Source organism: Archocentrus centrarchus, chromosome 10 (assembly GCF_007364275.1).
Source record: "Archocentrus centrarchus isolate MPI-CPG fArcCen1 chromosome 10, fArcCen1, whole genome shotgun sequence".
NCBI lineage: Eukaryota > Metazoa > Chordata > Actinopteri > Cichliformes > Cichlidae > Archocentrus > Archocentrus centrarchus.
Window position 1 is genome coordinate 4,813,765 of NC_044355.1, and position 15,998 is coordinate 4,829,762.

The 15,998-nt window shown below is 37.8% G+C and overlaps 1 protein-coding gene across 3 annotated transcripts in view; it reads right to left on the bottom strand.

Moving 5' to 3' along the window:
* The window catches only part of gria2b (glutamate receptor, ionotropic, AMPA 2b), a 53,020-nt gene that overhangs the window by 6,320 nt on the left and 30,702 nt on the right, over positions 1 to 15,998 (bottom strand). For all 3 annotated transcript variants that reach the window (XM_030738800.1, XM_030738799.1, XM_030738801.1), the window contains exons 4-13: positions 9,351 to 9,547; positions 8,092 to 8,145; positions 7,846 to 8,004; positions 6,521 to 6,688; positions 3,937 to 4,041; positions 3,555 to 3,662; positions 3,028 to 3,234; positions 2,521 to 2,888; positions 393 to 591; positions 58 to 305 (exon numbers count right to left, since the gene is read on the bottom strand). In XM_030738800.1, the coding sequence (XP_030594660.1) occupies positions 58 to 305; positions 393 to 591; positions 2,521 to 2,888; positions 3,028 to 3,234; positions 3,555 to 3,662; positions 3,937 to 4,041; positions 6,521 to 6,688; positions 7,846 to 8,004; positions 8,092 to 8,145; positions 9,351 to 9,547 (1,813 nt within the window). The remainder of the gene's footprint in view (positions 1 to 57; positions 306 to 392; positions 592 to 2,520; positions 2,889 to 3,027; positions 3,235 to 3,554; positions 3,663 to 3,936; positions 4,042 to 6,520; positions 6,689 to 7,845; positions 8,005 to 8,091; positions 8,146 to 9,350; positions 9,548 to 15,998) is intronic.

Genomic DNA, 15,998 nt, shown 5'->3' on the forward strand with positions numbered 1-15,998 from the left:
CAGGGTAGGTGGGATACTATAACAACATTGGACACATTGTTATACTATTCCACCCACCTTAATGAGGATCCTTTCGGCGTGGCGATTCCGTAGCCCTTGGAGTCTAGGTTGCCTCCCACCTTCATGGTGTCGCAGGGCTTTCGCTGCTCGATGTATTCATTCATGGTGGACTCCAGCAGGTAGGCATACTTCCCTTTGGACTTGCGGACTCTCTGAACCCCCTCTGCTGTGGTTTTCACAAACACAGAGGGCTCTGCACTGCGCATGTATGTCCACATTTTGTCGAAAAGGGCAATCTTTGAGCGCTGTGTTGAGAAAAGAAAACCTGCTTTTAATACAGCTTGGTTATAAAAGCTCTGTTAGCTTCAGAATATAAACTAAATATCTCTTACCCTAAAAAACTCTTTCGTAGAGCCAGAGTCCAAAGTCCCATAAGCTATCTCAGTCTGTTTAGCCAGGTCTTCTGCACTTTCAATGGGAGAAACCATCCTCTCAACAGTCAGAAAAGCAGCCAGATTAGCCGTGTAGGAGGAGATGATGATTAAGGTGAAAAACCACCACACACCACCAACAATACGCCCGGACAGAGATCTATTGTAAAGACAAAAAAATATAAAGATGTTTTAACTTGTGTTTATCTGTTTGTTTGTTTTTTCATCACATTCAGACAAAACATACAAACATACAACAGTTTTCTTGAGATGTGGCTATCTTGAGGCAGGTAATTTTGCATGAATCACAAGACATGCCTAGACTTCATAATGCACAGCTTTGAAAATTGTAGCTTTTATAATTTAATGAAAGGCAGACATGAAGTATAAATTAAGTTTACTTCTTTGTCTGTAAACTCCTCCTAAACCATTAGAGATTGAGCAACTAAACTTGGCACACAGCTACATTTTGGGCCCCTGAAGGTTATCTATAGCCCATATTACCTTATAAAAGCATTGTCTTGTTTATTTCATGACAATAACATCTAAATTATATTCTGATGCCATCACATTTTCTGGCAACGACCTAGCAATGTACTAAAAATGACCCATCCATCCATCCATCCATCCATCCATCCATCCATCCATCCATCCATCCATCCATCCATCCATCCATCCATCCATCCATCCATCCATCCATCCATCCATCCATTCTCTTTTGCTTATCCCAGCTGTCATAGGGCGAGAGGCAGGGTACACCCTGTACAGGTCGCCAGCCTGCCTAACACAAAGAGACAGACAACCACTCACATTCACACCTGTGGGCAATTTAGAGTCACCAGTTAACCTAACCCCAGTAACTGCATGTCTTTGGACTGTGGGAGGAAACCGAAGTACCCGGAGAAAACCTACGCAGACCGGGGGAGAACATGCAAACTCCACACAGAAAGACCCCGGCCAAGGTGGATTTGAACGCTAAAATGACCCATTTTTAACATTTTAACAACATTAACCACCTCTATTTTTTACTTTTCTCAATGTGTTTAACTATATCAGTTTGACAAGACCATAAACAGACCAAACAATACTCTAGCATGGCGATGTACTAGTTTAACTAATTTCTGAGTAATATCTAATATCCGAGAGATAGATCCATCCATCCATCCCTCCCTCCCTTTTTTTCAGTGTTTCATTGGAGTCGATCCCAATGGCATCTGATACAGCCTCTTTGTGTTTTATATTAAATTTTCATTTAACATAAAATTGTTCTGTCTTGCATTTTAATAACTGGCTTGTGTGGTATGGACAAAGACCACAATATCAAAAATAAAATGTTCAAAAGTTTAAAAAAAAAACCCCTTTGTTCCACATGTTTAAACATAATAAAATCACTGCCTCTTGATTTCTGTTGAATTTGACAGCACATAATTGGAATGAGATCTAAAGGACAGCTTAAAATACACATTGAGTCATCTCTGAAGAGTACATGACTCTAACCTTACTGGAATCACTGCTGAGCACACGTGTCTACTCACAAGGTATTAAATCTCCAATACAAATATTAATTTGACAGTAAATTCTGTAAGAAGAATATTTTCATCACTTCTCATCTGAGCAAATGTGATGTAACAATTGTAAAACCAATACAGAATATATGATGAAGGCACTGAATAAAAGAATGAACAAATCATCTTGACATTTGGCATCACTTTTAGCCACTGGTTGACAAATCATTACACAGCAAAATGGATCATCATGATGGTTTGGGTTACATGCTCAAACCTTACATGTTACATGCTGACATATGCCATCCCAGTCATCATCTTTTTCAAGTAATGATCTATGATACAAGACTTTACTTTGGACCAAAATGTGTGGGATCTAAGTTGCAGACCATAATACAATTCCCAGACCCACACTGCTAGCAGAGCTAAAATTATATCTGGTCGATGAAGGTTAAAAGTTGTAAAATTTGTTTTTACTCATATTTAAGCAGTTGCTGTGGAAAATGTGTGTTTGTTACTTACAGTATAAAAGGACTTTAATTAAAGCACAGCCAGTTTGGAAGTTGTTGGTTTTTCTGACTTACCTAGGAGAGATGTCACAACCTTGTCGCATAAAGGCTCCAAGGGAGAACCACAGGCTGTTGAATATGCCAAACTCATTAGTTGACTCATTGGTCTGGATCTGCCCATCCTCATACTCCTCAGTGTGCCACTCATAGGGGCTGAAGCGGCTGACAAGGAACAGCACCACGCTGACGCCGATGTAAGCAAAAACTATACACATCCAAATCTCATAAGCCAGTGGATCCAAGAAAGAGAACACTCCAGGCTTGGATTTCTGAGGCTTCTTGATCATGATGGAAATGCCCAGAGACATGAACGGTTTGGAGAAATCGATGACTTCCTCTCGTACCAAGGTGATGGTCAAAGGAGCCACTGCGATGTCTGCTTTCTGTCAAACCAGAAGGCAAAAAAAAAAAAAAAAAGATTTAAGAAATACCACTTGAGATTAGATGGGCTGTTAATCAAAGACTACAGTTATTTCTTTGAAAAGCTTTAAAATATGCCTTCAGATGAGTAGATTAACTCACTCCATAAACCAGCTCTCCAACCATCCCATTCCAGATTTTGGTTTCTGCATCTCTGGCTCCATACTTCCCATCCCCCACTATTTTCAGTTGATATTTGAAGCCACAGTGCTTTGCTATCTCTGCAGCAAGATCTACGCAGTAACCCTCGTAACGTTCATTGTCTACAAAAAGGTCGGCATTCTTTTTCAGCATTACATATGGAGCTTCCTGAAGCACAGGGACAAAAAACAGAGAACACTGTTCAGCACATTTGTGAAAAGCAGATTCAAAGACAAAGGTCTTACACCTGGATGACAGGACAGCACAGCCTTGTAGTATGAAAATAGTGGTGAAATCATTGTATTAAAAAAGAGAGACACTTCTCTCCTTAATTGAAAGGTAATAACAAAATAAACTCTGAAAAATTTGGTACCCGGTGGTTGAAGAACTGTTTCGCCAACTACTTAAGGGCAGAACTGAGACAATAAAACTACAATCACAAGATGCTGTAGTATGTAATTAGTTGTACAGTCCTTATTTAAACTTACCAAGATGGTGGTCACAATAACTGTTTTGTTTTCCATTCCTGTTGTGTCATTTGTAAAGACATCTGATTTGGTGACAGCCATTTTGTCCACTTCATTCCAGTATCCAATCTGTTGGAAAAAAAATGAATGAAATTCAAGAAGAAAAAAAGTGCTGGTTAAAAGATGGTTTGAGGGTTCAGTTCAAACTATAAAAAAGCATAAATGTTTAAAAGTTATGCATAAAAACAAAAGACAACGCTATGCATAAACAAATGCACTTTTTCCCCACAAAAAGTCAGCCCCAATGGTGCTTGGCAAAACATATTTTTCGCATGTTAACATTTATGATTATATATTCAGCTTCTGTTCAAATTTTAGTAAAAATGAATGTCAAGGCACTTACTTTTACTGGACCATTACTTTTTAATTCCATTATATTCACTGAGTAATTAACTCTCTTGCCATGTTGGTCAAACTGGATGTTTCCTGTCAGGCCTTCCACACGCACCTTAGAAACACAAGATCAGACAAGTGTGCAAGACTGCTCTGTGATGAACAGCTTTGTGATGAGCTCATAGCAGGTAGTAGGTTTATGTTTTAGAAGCAAAACAAATGTTTTGGAATTCAAATATTTCAGGATCTGTCAATAGTGAATACATTCAAGTCATTAAAGTCAAATCTAGATAGTTGGTGTGATAGCTAAATATTTTAATCTGAAGGTGTAACGAACTATTACACAATAAGGTAATTACTAAAACCATGGAGTCCAAGGAAGTCATCATCATTGTTTCCAAAGTTTAAGAGGATGGATGGATGGATGGATGGATGATCAGTCAACTAACACAATACATGTGTGTTTGCCATTCCTTAGGTTAAAAGGAGAGGTCTTTAAAGTAAAATACATTCATGGTGTTTCCTGGATCATACAGATTTTGTGAGGAGATATACGTACTAAGTGGTACATAAATCTATCTGGGCTTAATCAATAAATAGCTGCCAATTTGAACAACAAGGAAGAGATGTTCTTAGCTAAGTCATCAGGAGATGATTGGGAGTGCTTTAGAGAAGTAAAATGCTTTTTTTTTTTTTTTTCCAAGTAATGCAGTGCTCAAAAACCTCTTCACTCAGAGTTTGATTGCCCAGAATCACCACATGGTGATGTTTCCATGGCCTCATCCAACATTCACAAGTTCCCCAAAGTGACAGGCATGTGAGAAGGTTCAGTGAGAAGTGCACTTTGCTCTTTGCTTCCTGTGACTCTCGTCTTCCTCAGAGTTCTTATCATGATCTTAAACGACTTCAAATACTATTTTGTACTGAACTACAAAGTGGCAGAAAGTCTGAGTGAACCCAGTGGCGTCCAGATTGGAGAGGAAATTACAGCATCGACTCAGCACGTATTTAGAGAACATTCTTCAACTCTTTTCGTTCAACTCTTTTGGTAGGCATCTTCAATAACAGCGGAGACGATAAAAAAAAAGGGAAGGATCCTCCTTTAAGGATTTTTTTTTAAACTTTATTATTATTATTTTTAAGGACAACAGAGGTTTGTTTGTTTTTAATCACCATTTCCAAAATACATTTGATGTTAAGACCCCAAAATTGTGGTTTGATTTCATATCTTACCAAAAATGCAAACTCCAATTTTCTGAAAATTTTAACAAGACATACAACCTCTCGTTTATTTGACAGACATGAAAAAACACTAAAGTTTAAGTTCCAGTTTGTTGCATACTTATCGTTTCATATGATATGAAGAACTGTCAGGCAGGTCTAGACTTGAGTGCTGATATATTGTTAATAGTTGTGTCCCATCTGGGTGGCATGTTGGTACAGTAATTAATATTCTGTCAATGTCAAATCCCCATTCAATTTTGCATAGTCTGTCACAGGGTATAATCAAACTTACAGATCAGAGACTAAGAAGAAGCCACCCTGAATTGGTTAAACAGTGGATGGATGGATGGATGGATGGATGGATGGATGGATGGATGGATGGATGGATGGATGGATGGATGGATGGATGGATGGATCTGTAGAAACACTGAAAATGAAAAATCATTGAAACCTTCTTCCAACAAGAGAAGGGAAAAAAATCATCTTATTACAAACTGTGTCAATACTATGATGTTCTCTTCAATCCAGACACCAGTAATTTCAGTGTGTTTATGCTGCATAGAACCCCCTTGAGAAAATATTAACTCATGGCCCAAACAAACCCTGAAATGTTCTGCAGAAATAGTTGCAGAGTAAAGTTTGCTTCATAGTGAATACCCTCACTTTCTCCCCACTTTGGGGGATATTTGAAGGTAAGGGCCCTGTGATATTGGGAAACTAAATATCACTGAACAGGTTTTGAGAGCCACATAAATTGATTTGGAAGAGATCCAAGACTCTCAGATAAGCTTATCTTCTGACATGTTTGATCCCAACCCAGGACAGCATCTCTCTGTCTTCATGGGGTGGTCAAAGGCAGCTAATCTTGATCTCTTGTAAGTGTATCCCGACTCCCTGGGTGGCTGGGAATAACATCAAAGCCAATCACTGATCAATTCTGGAAAAGCTTTCTGGGACATTTCCAACTGATGCCTTTATCCTTTGCCTTTATCAATTTTTAATTTTTTTTTTACCCTGGGCCCTGTGTTGTGGGAACTCATTTCTGCTCTGCCTTAAGTAAGAGTTTAGATGGACAAGTCAGTGTGGTACAGATAAAGATAAAAAGAAAAAAAGTATTTGAAAACCATGTCATTGCTCTTATGGAAACTCTATATGAAGATTGCAAATAACTAATGCACTGTAGTTTACCACTATAGTGAGTTTAATCTTGCATCAAAGCTCAAACGAGTCTGTATTTAGTTTTTTCCTCTTAAGAGCAGCTGTCAGCATATTTCTATGTGTACATGTGCATGGGTGTTTATATACCTTTCCTTAGAGTGATGTGCTGTCACCACTGTCATGAGTCTTCATCAACAAAAGAAGAGAGTTACCTGTTTGAGTGCTCGCTCGATCTCCACTCCCTGAGCCCACGGTACAGCAGGATTAGCCAAGCAGTCACCGGTGTTGGCCCTCCTGGTAAAGTCAATACGTTGCTTGTGGAGGTATCGAAAGGCTTCTGTCATCACCTGTACAGCGTCATAGGTCAGCGCCGATGTGTACTATGGCAGAAAATGGGATGCGATTATGGACCGCCACAGGAGGGTAGGAAGGTGTCCCTGTCCTGCCTGGTAAGTCCTGACAATACCTTTTAAACTTCAACCAAGCACAGTGCACACAGTCAGTTAATGTAGCTCCTCGGTAGGAATGGATGGGGTTTGGACTGAGAATCACAGACAATCAGAATCATATATAAAGCTGTTACAGAAGTAATGAACATTATTACCAATAATAATAATAAAACATAATGAATAAACACAGACCGCACACCCTGCTCATGTTTAGCTGAGGTTAGTTAAATATGATTTCATACCAAACAGCATCAAAGAATTGTTAGAGGACCCACTGGTAAGACATTCTATGATACTGTTTAATGTCTCTTAAACTGTATTTTTGTCATCTTTAATGGGTGCACAAATGTATTTATTCCACTGGGGTAAAAGGGGCAAACTTGTGGGGTTTTAATTAGCAGGGATGGACTTTGCTCCACTTCCCTCTCCAATGGCATGAGACAACCTACTTTTGAATGGCCAAATCAAACCTCTATCACTACCTCCCTTCATCAACTTAGTATAATTAGTTGTCAAAAAAGGCTTTAACTGTAAGCTTCATGTTCACACATCGAATTGTATTTGACCAAAAAAAAAAATAATATTCCTCTGAAGTTCTACACCACACACACAAACACACACCACTCATCCTGCTCATTATCCTCCCTGCTATTAAGACATCTTGTCCTAATTAGAGAGCATATTATATGTTTGATGCTGGTGTTCTTTTTATTTATGTACCATTTATTTATGTATAGCAAGTTTGTTCCGTTTTGTAAATGTCAGAGGGCTTTTTCACCGATTTTTCAGCACTGTGGCCCTAAAAAGAACTTAAACTTTCCCACTTAGAAAAAGAACACTTTTGGGAATGGCTATGGTTATGTTATATTTTAAATGTAAATTTAGACTGAGTCAAAACTGAACTTGCCTCCTGCTCTTCATTTCCAAAGAGCTGACTTCATGTGAGTTATATCACAGGGCTAGTATAATCAGTAAACTTAATAGAATAATTACTGTTATTGTTTCAGCATCATATCAGCCTGATTTGATTTATATTGCATTTACATAAATATCACTATTTTGTTTAGCATGTGCATGCTGAAGCTCACCCTTATTTTGCTGTCAGCTCCAGGATACTCCTTTTCTTCCAGTGCGTCCCATCGCTGGTCAAATTTGGAAACCAAGGGATCATCAAAATCAACAATCTGAAAGCCTGAAACATTGGCTCCACCATACTGAATTTTGGACAGGTCCCCATCAATGAAACCCTAAAAAAAGATCAAAATTAATTATTCTGTTAAGAAACCTATAAACTCAATCTTAAAAAAAAAAATGTAAATGCTTTTTAAACTCACCAGATTGGCTATAATGTAGTGGTAGCCTTTAACATGCCTGCCGATTGTGATGACCTATAGGGTTGTGAGTCACACATGCATTAAAACAGAAATATAGGGCATCCTACCAAGGTGAAAAAAAAAGTCTTAGTTAAAAAAAGACAGCTTAATATAATAAAAAATATTGTTTGCCATTTCTTAAGATGCCATTCTTTACAAGTTCTTTAAAAGGTTGACAAGAAGATATAAAACAATTACACACATAATGAAAGGACAATCTAAATCCACCATGTATTTATTCAGACATTAAAATTTGTTTCAGTCAACCTTAACACGTTTGACAGTCTTAACCATTATCACTTCAGAAAACATTGCCATTCACAGTCACAGATATTGCTAGACAGAGAGATCCAGTTCTGAAGTCAGTTTTCTTATCAGAAAAAAACAAAACAAACCATATCTCAGTACCTCATGTATGACACACCTGAAACTAATCCTGCTGTTTGACTGACACCTCCATTTGTCAGGGCTGCTACTTGACAGAGATTTGAATAATAACATCTTGTATCTCCTATGTAAATGTCTTTGACATAAAGCGAGAAACTTCCACCTCAACAGTCTCTGTTTTTCCCTGATAAAGAGGCAACGAGGCTGTAGACATTGATTTCAGCCAGCATTCGGTTAAACAGACGTCTACATGCTTTAAATGCTAATCGATATGCCTCTCTCGTGAGAAAAGGGTTGAGTAAAAATAGTCTATGTGCATTTGTTTTTCATTTAATTGCAGTTTTGTTTACAGCCTGAATGGACAATTAGCGTAATTGTTATGGTGCCTTTCTACATCTGCTGGACCGACTGGTCCATGTGACAACGTTGCTTTTGTAAGTGTTTTGTCAGATACACATATTTCAACTGAATCTTACTTTTCTCCTACAGGACTAATTAAAGGACAACAGAGTTATTAGCATTTCCAACATTTCCCCTTTTTTAATTACCACAGATCCCTTCCCAGTGCTATTTGCACTTCCCTATGCACATTTTACACATTTGGACCGTAATTAGTTGTAATATCATATCTCATGTGATATCATCTAAGAATGATACAAAATTTTGGTTTTTATCTTTCAAATTCTTGTAATTTTACTGTTTAACTCATTTTACAAAAACAAATACACTGAACTTTATGCCTCTAAAGCCTGCTGCATGTGCTACTTTATCCAGAACTCATTAACCAGAAAGATTACCAAAAAAATAAAATACATCTCTGCGCTTCACAGTACCTGCTCCATGATGTCTTTCACTTTGTCCTGTTCACAGTCCAGTATCACTCTCCTTTCTTTTTTGTTCTCCAGATCTTGGAACAGTGAGCGGTAGGCCTCATCCTTCCTCTCGTCTTTTAGGTTCCCCACATTAATGGCAGTTACCTGCCACTTCTTCTCTGCTGCGGTGTCCAGAACAACTTGCAGAGTTGTCAGGCCTGAAGAAAAGATTGACAGAATTAAAATATTATTCATATTCTGCCTCTTTATTGTTCGCTTATACCTGTTTTTCTAGTGGTTTTGATTTATTCTCTTGAATATGCTGAATTTCCCCATTCTCTTGAGTCTTCCAGTCTCTGGGATATTTTTGGCCCTATATATATTTTGAAGGCTTAATGTAGTAAACATCACATGCAGATAGAAGTCACCGCAAACAAGCAGAACACAAATGTTGGAAGCGAAAAAACAAGGAATAAATGCAAAAACACAGAAAGCAGAAACAGACAAAAAAAAATAAAAAAATCTAGACATAAGCAGACAAGACCTGTTCAAAAGCATGTTTATGTTATTGCATATTGGCACCTTTCACTGTCTGCTTATTCAAACTCAGTGAAGCTTTTACAGCGACTCAGTGCCTTATGTAAAGAGCTTATCAAGATGAGTCACAGGTATTCTGGCATGAACCTGACCAGCATGTGGGAGGAAAGTGGGTCTAACAATACACTTGACTGCATCAACACCAAAGTTTCATATTTCAATTCTACTCTATTACTGCATGTTTTTAACAAGTTGTTGTGTATTTTGATTATTATTATTTTTCACAGTTTAGTTAACAAAACACTCTCTTCTGAAGGGCCACTCATCATCAGGTGTTTTGAATCACAATCTTCATAAAAGTTTTCTTAAAAAAGAAGTGTCTTTCCTAATCATCTTCTATTTGTTTCTAGTTTGTAATCCCACTAGGAACAATGTATCGGAATGTTTAGAAAGAAGGATAAGCTCAACCAAGTGCAATTTATGATTGCAATTTATGTGCGCAAATCATTGTATGCATTATTTGTCAACAATATTCTCTTTCTAGTTTCACAGTTGAATCTTTGCTGTTATTGATCCCTGGTCTGCAGAGGGCAGTTAGAGCGGTTTATAAAAAGGGCGAGTGTTTTATTCTGACTTGCCGGTGAATTACAGATATAATCAATTTCATGCGACACGGCTTTGGTTTTATGTGAGGAAAATGGAGACGTGCAGTTTGATCTGAATGAACTATCCATCATAGTTACAATAATGTCATCATAGGGGTTACATTTGAATGTTGTATTGAAACTTATGAAATGAGATAATTGAAATTAGATCATTTAAGTTCTGAGTAATTTACGGTGAAAATAATGAAAGAACAAAGGCAAAATGCTAGTTAATGTTGGTTAAAGTTTAATATAATATATCTTTGTGGACTGCATACACAGTCACCGGCCACTTTGTTAGGCATACCTTACTAGTAGCAGGCTGGACCTTTTGCATTCACAACTGCCTTATTTCATTTCTTCATGGCATAGATTCAACAAGCTGTTGCAAACTTTTCTCAGGGATTTTGGTGCATGTTGACATGATGGCATCATGCAGCTCCTTCAGATTTGTCAGCTGCACATCCAATTTGGATTGAGACTGTGGCAATTTGAATACAGTGAACTCACTGTCATGTTTAAGAAACCAGTATGAGATTATTTAAGCTCTGTGATATGGTGTGTTATGGTGTGTTATCCTGCTGGAAGCAACCATCAGAAGATGGTCATAAAGGGATGGACATAGTCAGCAACAATACTCAGGTAGGCTGTGTCAGTTGGCATTAAGGAGCCCAAAGTGTGCCAAGAAAATATCCATAACATCACTGTAGCTTCACTTTCCTGTTCTTAGCTGATAAGAGTGACGCCCGTTGTGGTCTTCTGCTGTTTTAGCCCGCATGCTTTAAGGTTTGATGTATTGTGTGTTCGGAGATGCGCTTCTGCATACCTTGGATGAACGTGGTTATTTGAGCTGCTGCTGCCATCCCATCAGCTTGAAGCAATCTGGCCATTTTCTTCTGACCTCTAGCATCAGCAATGTGTTCATGCCCAGAAAACTGCCACTCACTGGATGTGGCACCAACAACCGTCACTTAAATCACCTTTCTTCCCCATTCTGATGCTCAGTTCGAACTTGAGTAGGTCATCTTGTCTATTTGCCTGAATGCAATGAGTGGCTGATGAGATATTTGTATTAACAAGTAGTTGAACAGATGTGCCTAATGAAGTGACTGGTGAGTTACACTTAAAGCTATTTAAAATATAATGTCCAGTACAGTGGCAAAGTTGTACCTTAATCAACATAATACATATTTCTGTCTAGATCTGCCTAAGTTACCCTTAGGGTTAGGGTTAGTTAATTTATGTCAAAGAATATTTTTTATTTTATAACTGCATTACATGCCAGACTATTCTCACAATTACTTTTCCTCTCCATTTAGTGTTATATCCTGATAGCTTGATCCTGATTCTCTGTCTCAGGGGACGAGAAAACTTTGCTTTGGTGGCCAGATGACATCTATAAATCTGATTAGTAAAAAAATAAAAACAGCAATATCTCACATTTTGAAACATTCACTTTAGAATATATGAGATATAGTATAAAAGAATATATATGTTGCATATTCAGATTATATAATTATTCTCTATTATCAGTTTAATATCCAGCATCAGTATCGCTGTTGCGTCACAGCAAGAAGGTCCTGGGTGTACATGTTCGTTTATGTGTGGGTTTTCTCCTGGTACTCCGGTTTCCTCCCACAGTCCAGAGTTAGTGGTGATTCTAAATTGCCCATAGGTGTGAATGTGAGTGTGAATGGTTGTCTGTCTCTCTGTGTTAGCCCTGCGACAGGCTGGTGTCCCATCCTGGGACCCTGAAATTGATACGTGGAAGAAAATGGATGGATCGACATCCAATATCATTTGTATTTGTTATATAGCACCAAATAATGGACACAAATCAAATAATGGACACAAACCCATAATCTGACTTCCTCTATTTTTTTCATATGTGTATTTGTACCATGAACAACAAACAGCTCTTTCAGTGTTCTAAAGCAGCATTCAACTTAAATCTTTACTGTCTTTTACAGTTCACAGACTTTTATATCATGCCTCCAAATGCATGAGAACATGTACAATATGATAGTAAAATGCTCAAATATGGGTCAAATATTCTCATTTTACATAGAGGATGTCGATTCAGTTCCAACAATTGTATCCTCACAATAGCTGTTTGTTTTAACTAATTGTGTTCCCATATATTTACTGTGTTTAAAGTCCAACATCATTCTCCAGAGTGAACCTGTTATTCTTTGCATAATGCTTATTGAAGCACCACTTGAATCGATTGCTAAGTGTTTAAAGGCTTTGTTTTAGGAACAAATAGCAGGGTTGTGATTGCCTTCAGGTCTGCTATAAGAAAAAGAACGTGAATCTGCAAATGAACATCGTCATAGGGAGAAGGAACAGGGTCACCAGCTTCTCAAAAAGTGGCAATAACTTTTATTTTGCTTTGTTTTTGTTTGTTTAATTTAGATTTGAACGTGTAAATGGCTACATACAGTTTAAATAAAGTATGAAAAGAAAAAAAAAACACTCACATTTGTAATATTCGACAGTAGCAAGAGCAATAACAATTAAGGTAATTGAGTTCTTATCACTGCTGAGTGCAAGCCTTTTATTAATTTTAATTAAAACCGTGACACTGGGCATTGCTGCAAACCAATGACTTATTTTCAATATTCATTACCATGTTATTAAATGTCTACAATATGGGATGTGGGATTTGTGATAACATATGGTGATGACATTAACAAAATTGTAGACATCACACGTGTCTCTCTTAGATCGTGGAAACAGGGACTGCAATGTACCTGTATGTGACCATATTTAGACAACATGGTTTATAAAGTATTATCACATACTAGCATCCTTGGTTAACACACTGCGTTCACAGACCGTCAATTCACCAGCAGGTGAATTGCATTGACAGAGAGAACTGCTAATTAGTCTTAAGTGTTAAGTATCATCATTTTTTTTTTTTTAACAACTTGGGTTTCCCTTTTATATACAAGGTAGCCACACAGACAAAATTCTCTCTGCAACAGACACCAAGAGGACAAAAGCTAAAACTTCCATTTGCTGCTCTTAATGTTGTGGACTGTGCAGTTGTGATAACTGTGAACCTGTGGAGAACCTTTCTGATGATGGAAGTCATGTGGTTAACATTGGACTAAACGAGAACCTTTTCACAAACGAGGGGTCATAAAAAAAACAAACAGTGAAACTGTTTTAGTTTGATGGTTTAAAACAAAACAAAATAAAAATTAAAAAAACTAGACAGTTTTCATTATTTTTGTTCTCCAAGTTCATAAATGCAAATAAGCAGAAAAAGCCCACTGCAGAGCAGTCACGAGTGGTAAAAGATATGTTGCGGCTCCAAACAAGTGTTTTTGGTCAAAAACTGATCAAAAAGAACTTTTTTTTTTTTTTTATCAGTTTCCAGCCCCCGACCTAAACTATGAATGTGTTTGGATGGAAAATGTTTTGGCTAAAGAAATTCAGAAATTAACACCAGTACGCCTATGTGCCTATATGCACAGACACATACTCTAAAGCCATCCATTATTTAAACCAACTTCCTGCCAACACCTGACAATGTTCATGCATTAGTCCCAATGTGCTAATAGAATTCTTCATAACAAGTGGCAACTCCATTGCTTCCTCTCCTTCGGCTCTCTGAGAAACACCCACACACATCCGTGCAGCATTTACCAACACGCTCAGTCACTCGCAGTCTCTCTCTCTCTCTCTCTCTCTCTCTCTTTCCTCTTTTCTCTACACTTTGGGTTGCCATGGGAATGAGTGGATCACACTGACCTAATTAGACAGCCATGCAATGATGAAATATGCACAACAGGCCCCCTTAGTGCCACGACGGACGTACAGTAAGGACAGCAGGTCACTGCTAGCATTAGCATGGGGACACTGTGAAACAGCTGGTGTTTCTGACTTTAGAGAGGACCGGTTTTTGATTCTGCTGTCAGTCAGAAAAGGCTGGCTAGTGAAACTCAGCAACGAATGCTGGCAAAAGGAAGAAAAGTATAGCAAAGACATTGAGGCAATTTGTACAGTAGACAGGACAAAAAGGAAGACACTGTTGATGTATAAAGTGAAAGCAGAGTAAATCTGCGATGGGAGAAGGTGCAGGGGGAGATTTTAAGGAGAGTTAAAATGATGGTTAAAGGTAATACAGAGCAGAAATGCTCTAAATCCCTCCTAATCCATCCACACTGTAACTACTCTAAACTCTGTGTGTAGACATTAGCAATTCCACGTCTCTATGTTGATTCATTTTCATTACCTTAAACCACTCAGTGTGTTATTTAAATGCTTTGGTAAGCCATCTTTGGGAAATTGATCCAAACAACATCCACTGTGGCTGTTAAACTGATAAACTGAAAAAATAATGTTTTAAAATGTATTTTTTGCCATATAACCTAAAAGCCAAATCTTCCTGTGAGGACAGAAGACTTAATACCGTTATTCTACTGTAACCAGATGCTTCTGAGCTTTTAATTCAGATTTTTCATTGCAGTAGCGGTGTTAATAGAGAATAAGACTCTATCTGTGGAAGAGATTTTCTTTTCAGAGCCAGTTGCTCCAGGAGACTGCATTGTGCGCCAAGGGCAAAAGTCACAGAATCACAATTAGCAGGTGACAGGATAAAATGAATTACATGACACAGCAAAGTGATGACGCAAAAAGCAGCAGCAGAGTGTTCTTGAACCTTTTGGCTGTTATCACCTTTATTACACTTTATTATAAATTGCTGTATTACCCATTCTTCTCATATTCAGCCATCTTTCATTTTACCTAGTCATATGCTGCTAGCTCAATTAAAAAAAAAAATACAATCGTCATGCTTATAAAGCATATATTGTGTTCAGCCTTTCAGGCAGTGAAGAAAAATGTCTGCTCGAAGATATGAAATCTTATTTCCAGACTTTGACATTATCAGTGTCGAATTTTGGAGAATCACTGATGAAAGGGATCAAAGAAAAGGGACAGAATAGATTTGAATATGAAGTAAGCTGGGATATTATAGTTTGAGGGTAGATAATATTTCATCTAGCATAAATTCAGCCCTTAATCTTATCCAGGATTTCAGCTACAGGTGTACCAGCTCAGCATAGAGACACTTTATTTCTGACTGCAACAGTTTCACTCATTCTCTAACAAAGTGAGAGTTTTGTAATTAAGTGCATGATTACTGCTGTATTAGTGAACGTTTGTGTTAAATTTACAGACTGAAAAAAGTAATGAGACCTGTATATGTATATGTATACATGTGTGTGTATGTGTGTGTGTGTGTTAGTGAGTCTATTGTTTGATTGTGAAGCAGAGCTGAAAAAGAACATAAAGTGAACCATCGGATGGATGAGGCAACTTTTCCTCTCAGTTAGGATGGTCATACCATCGCCAGTGTCACATCTCTGTGTAGAACAAGTGTGGAAATCTACAGCTTGAGGCCGTATCATCTGTACTGTATGTCAGGGAGGACACTGACTGCCTCCCCTCTAACCTCCACTTGACATTACATAAAACA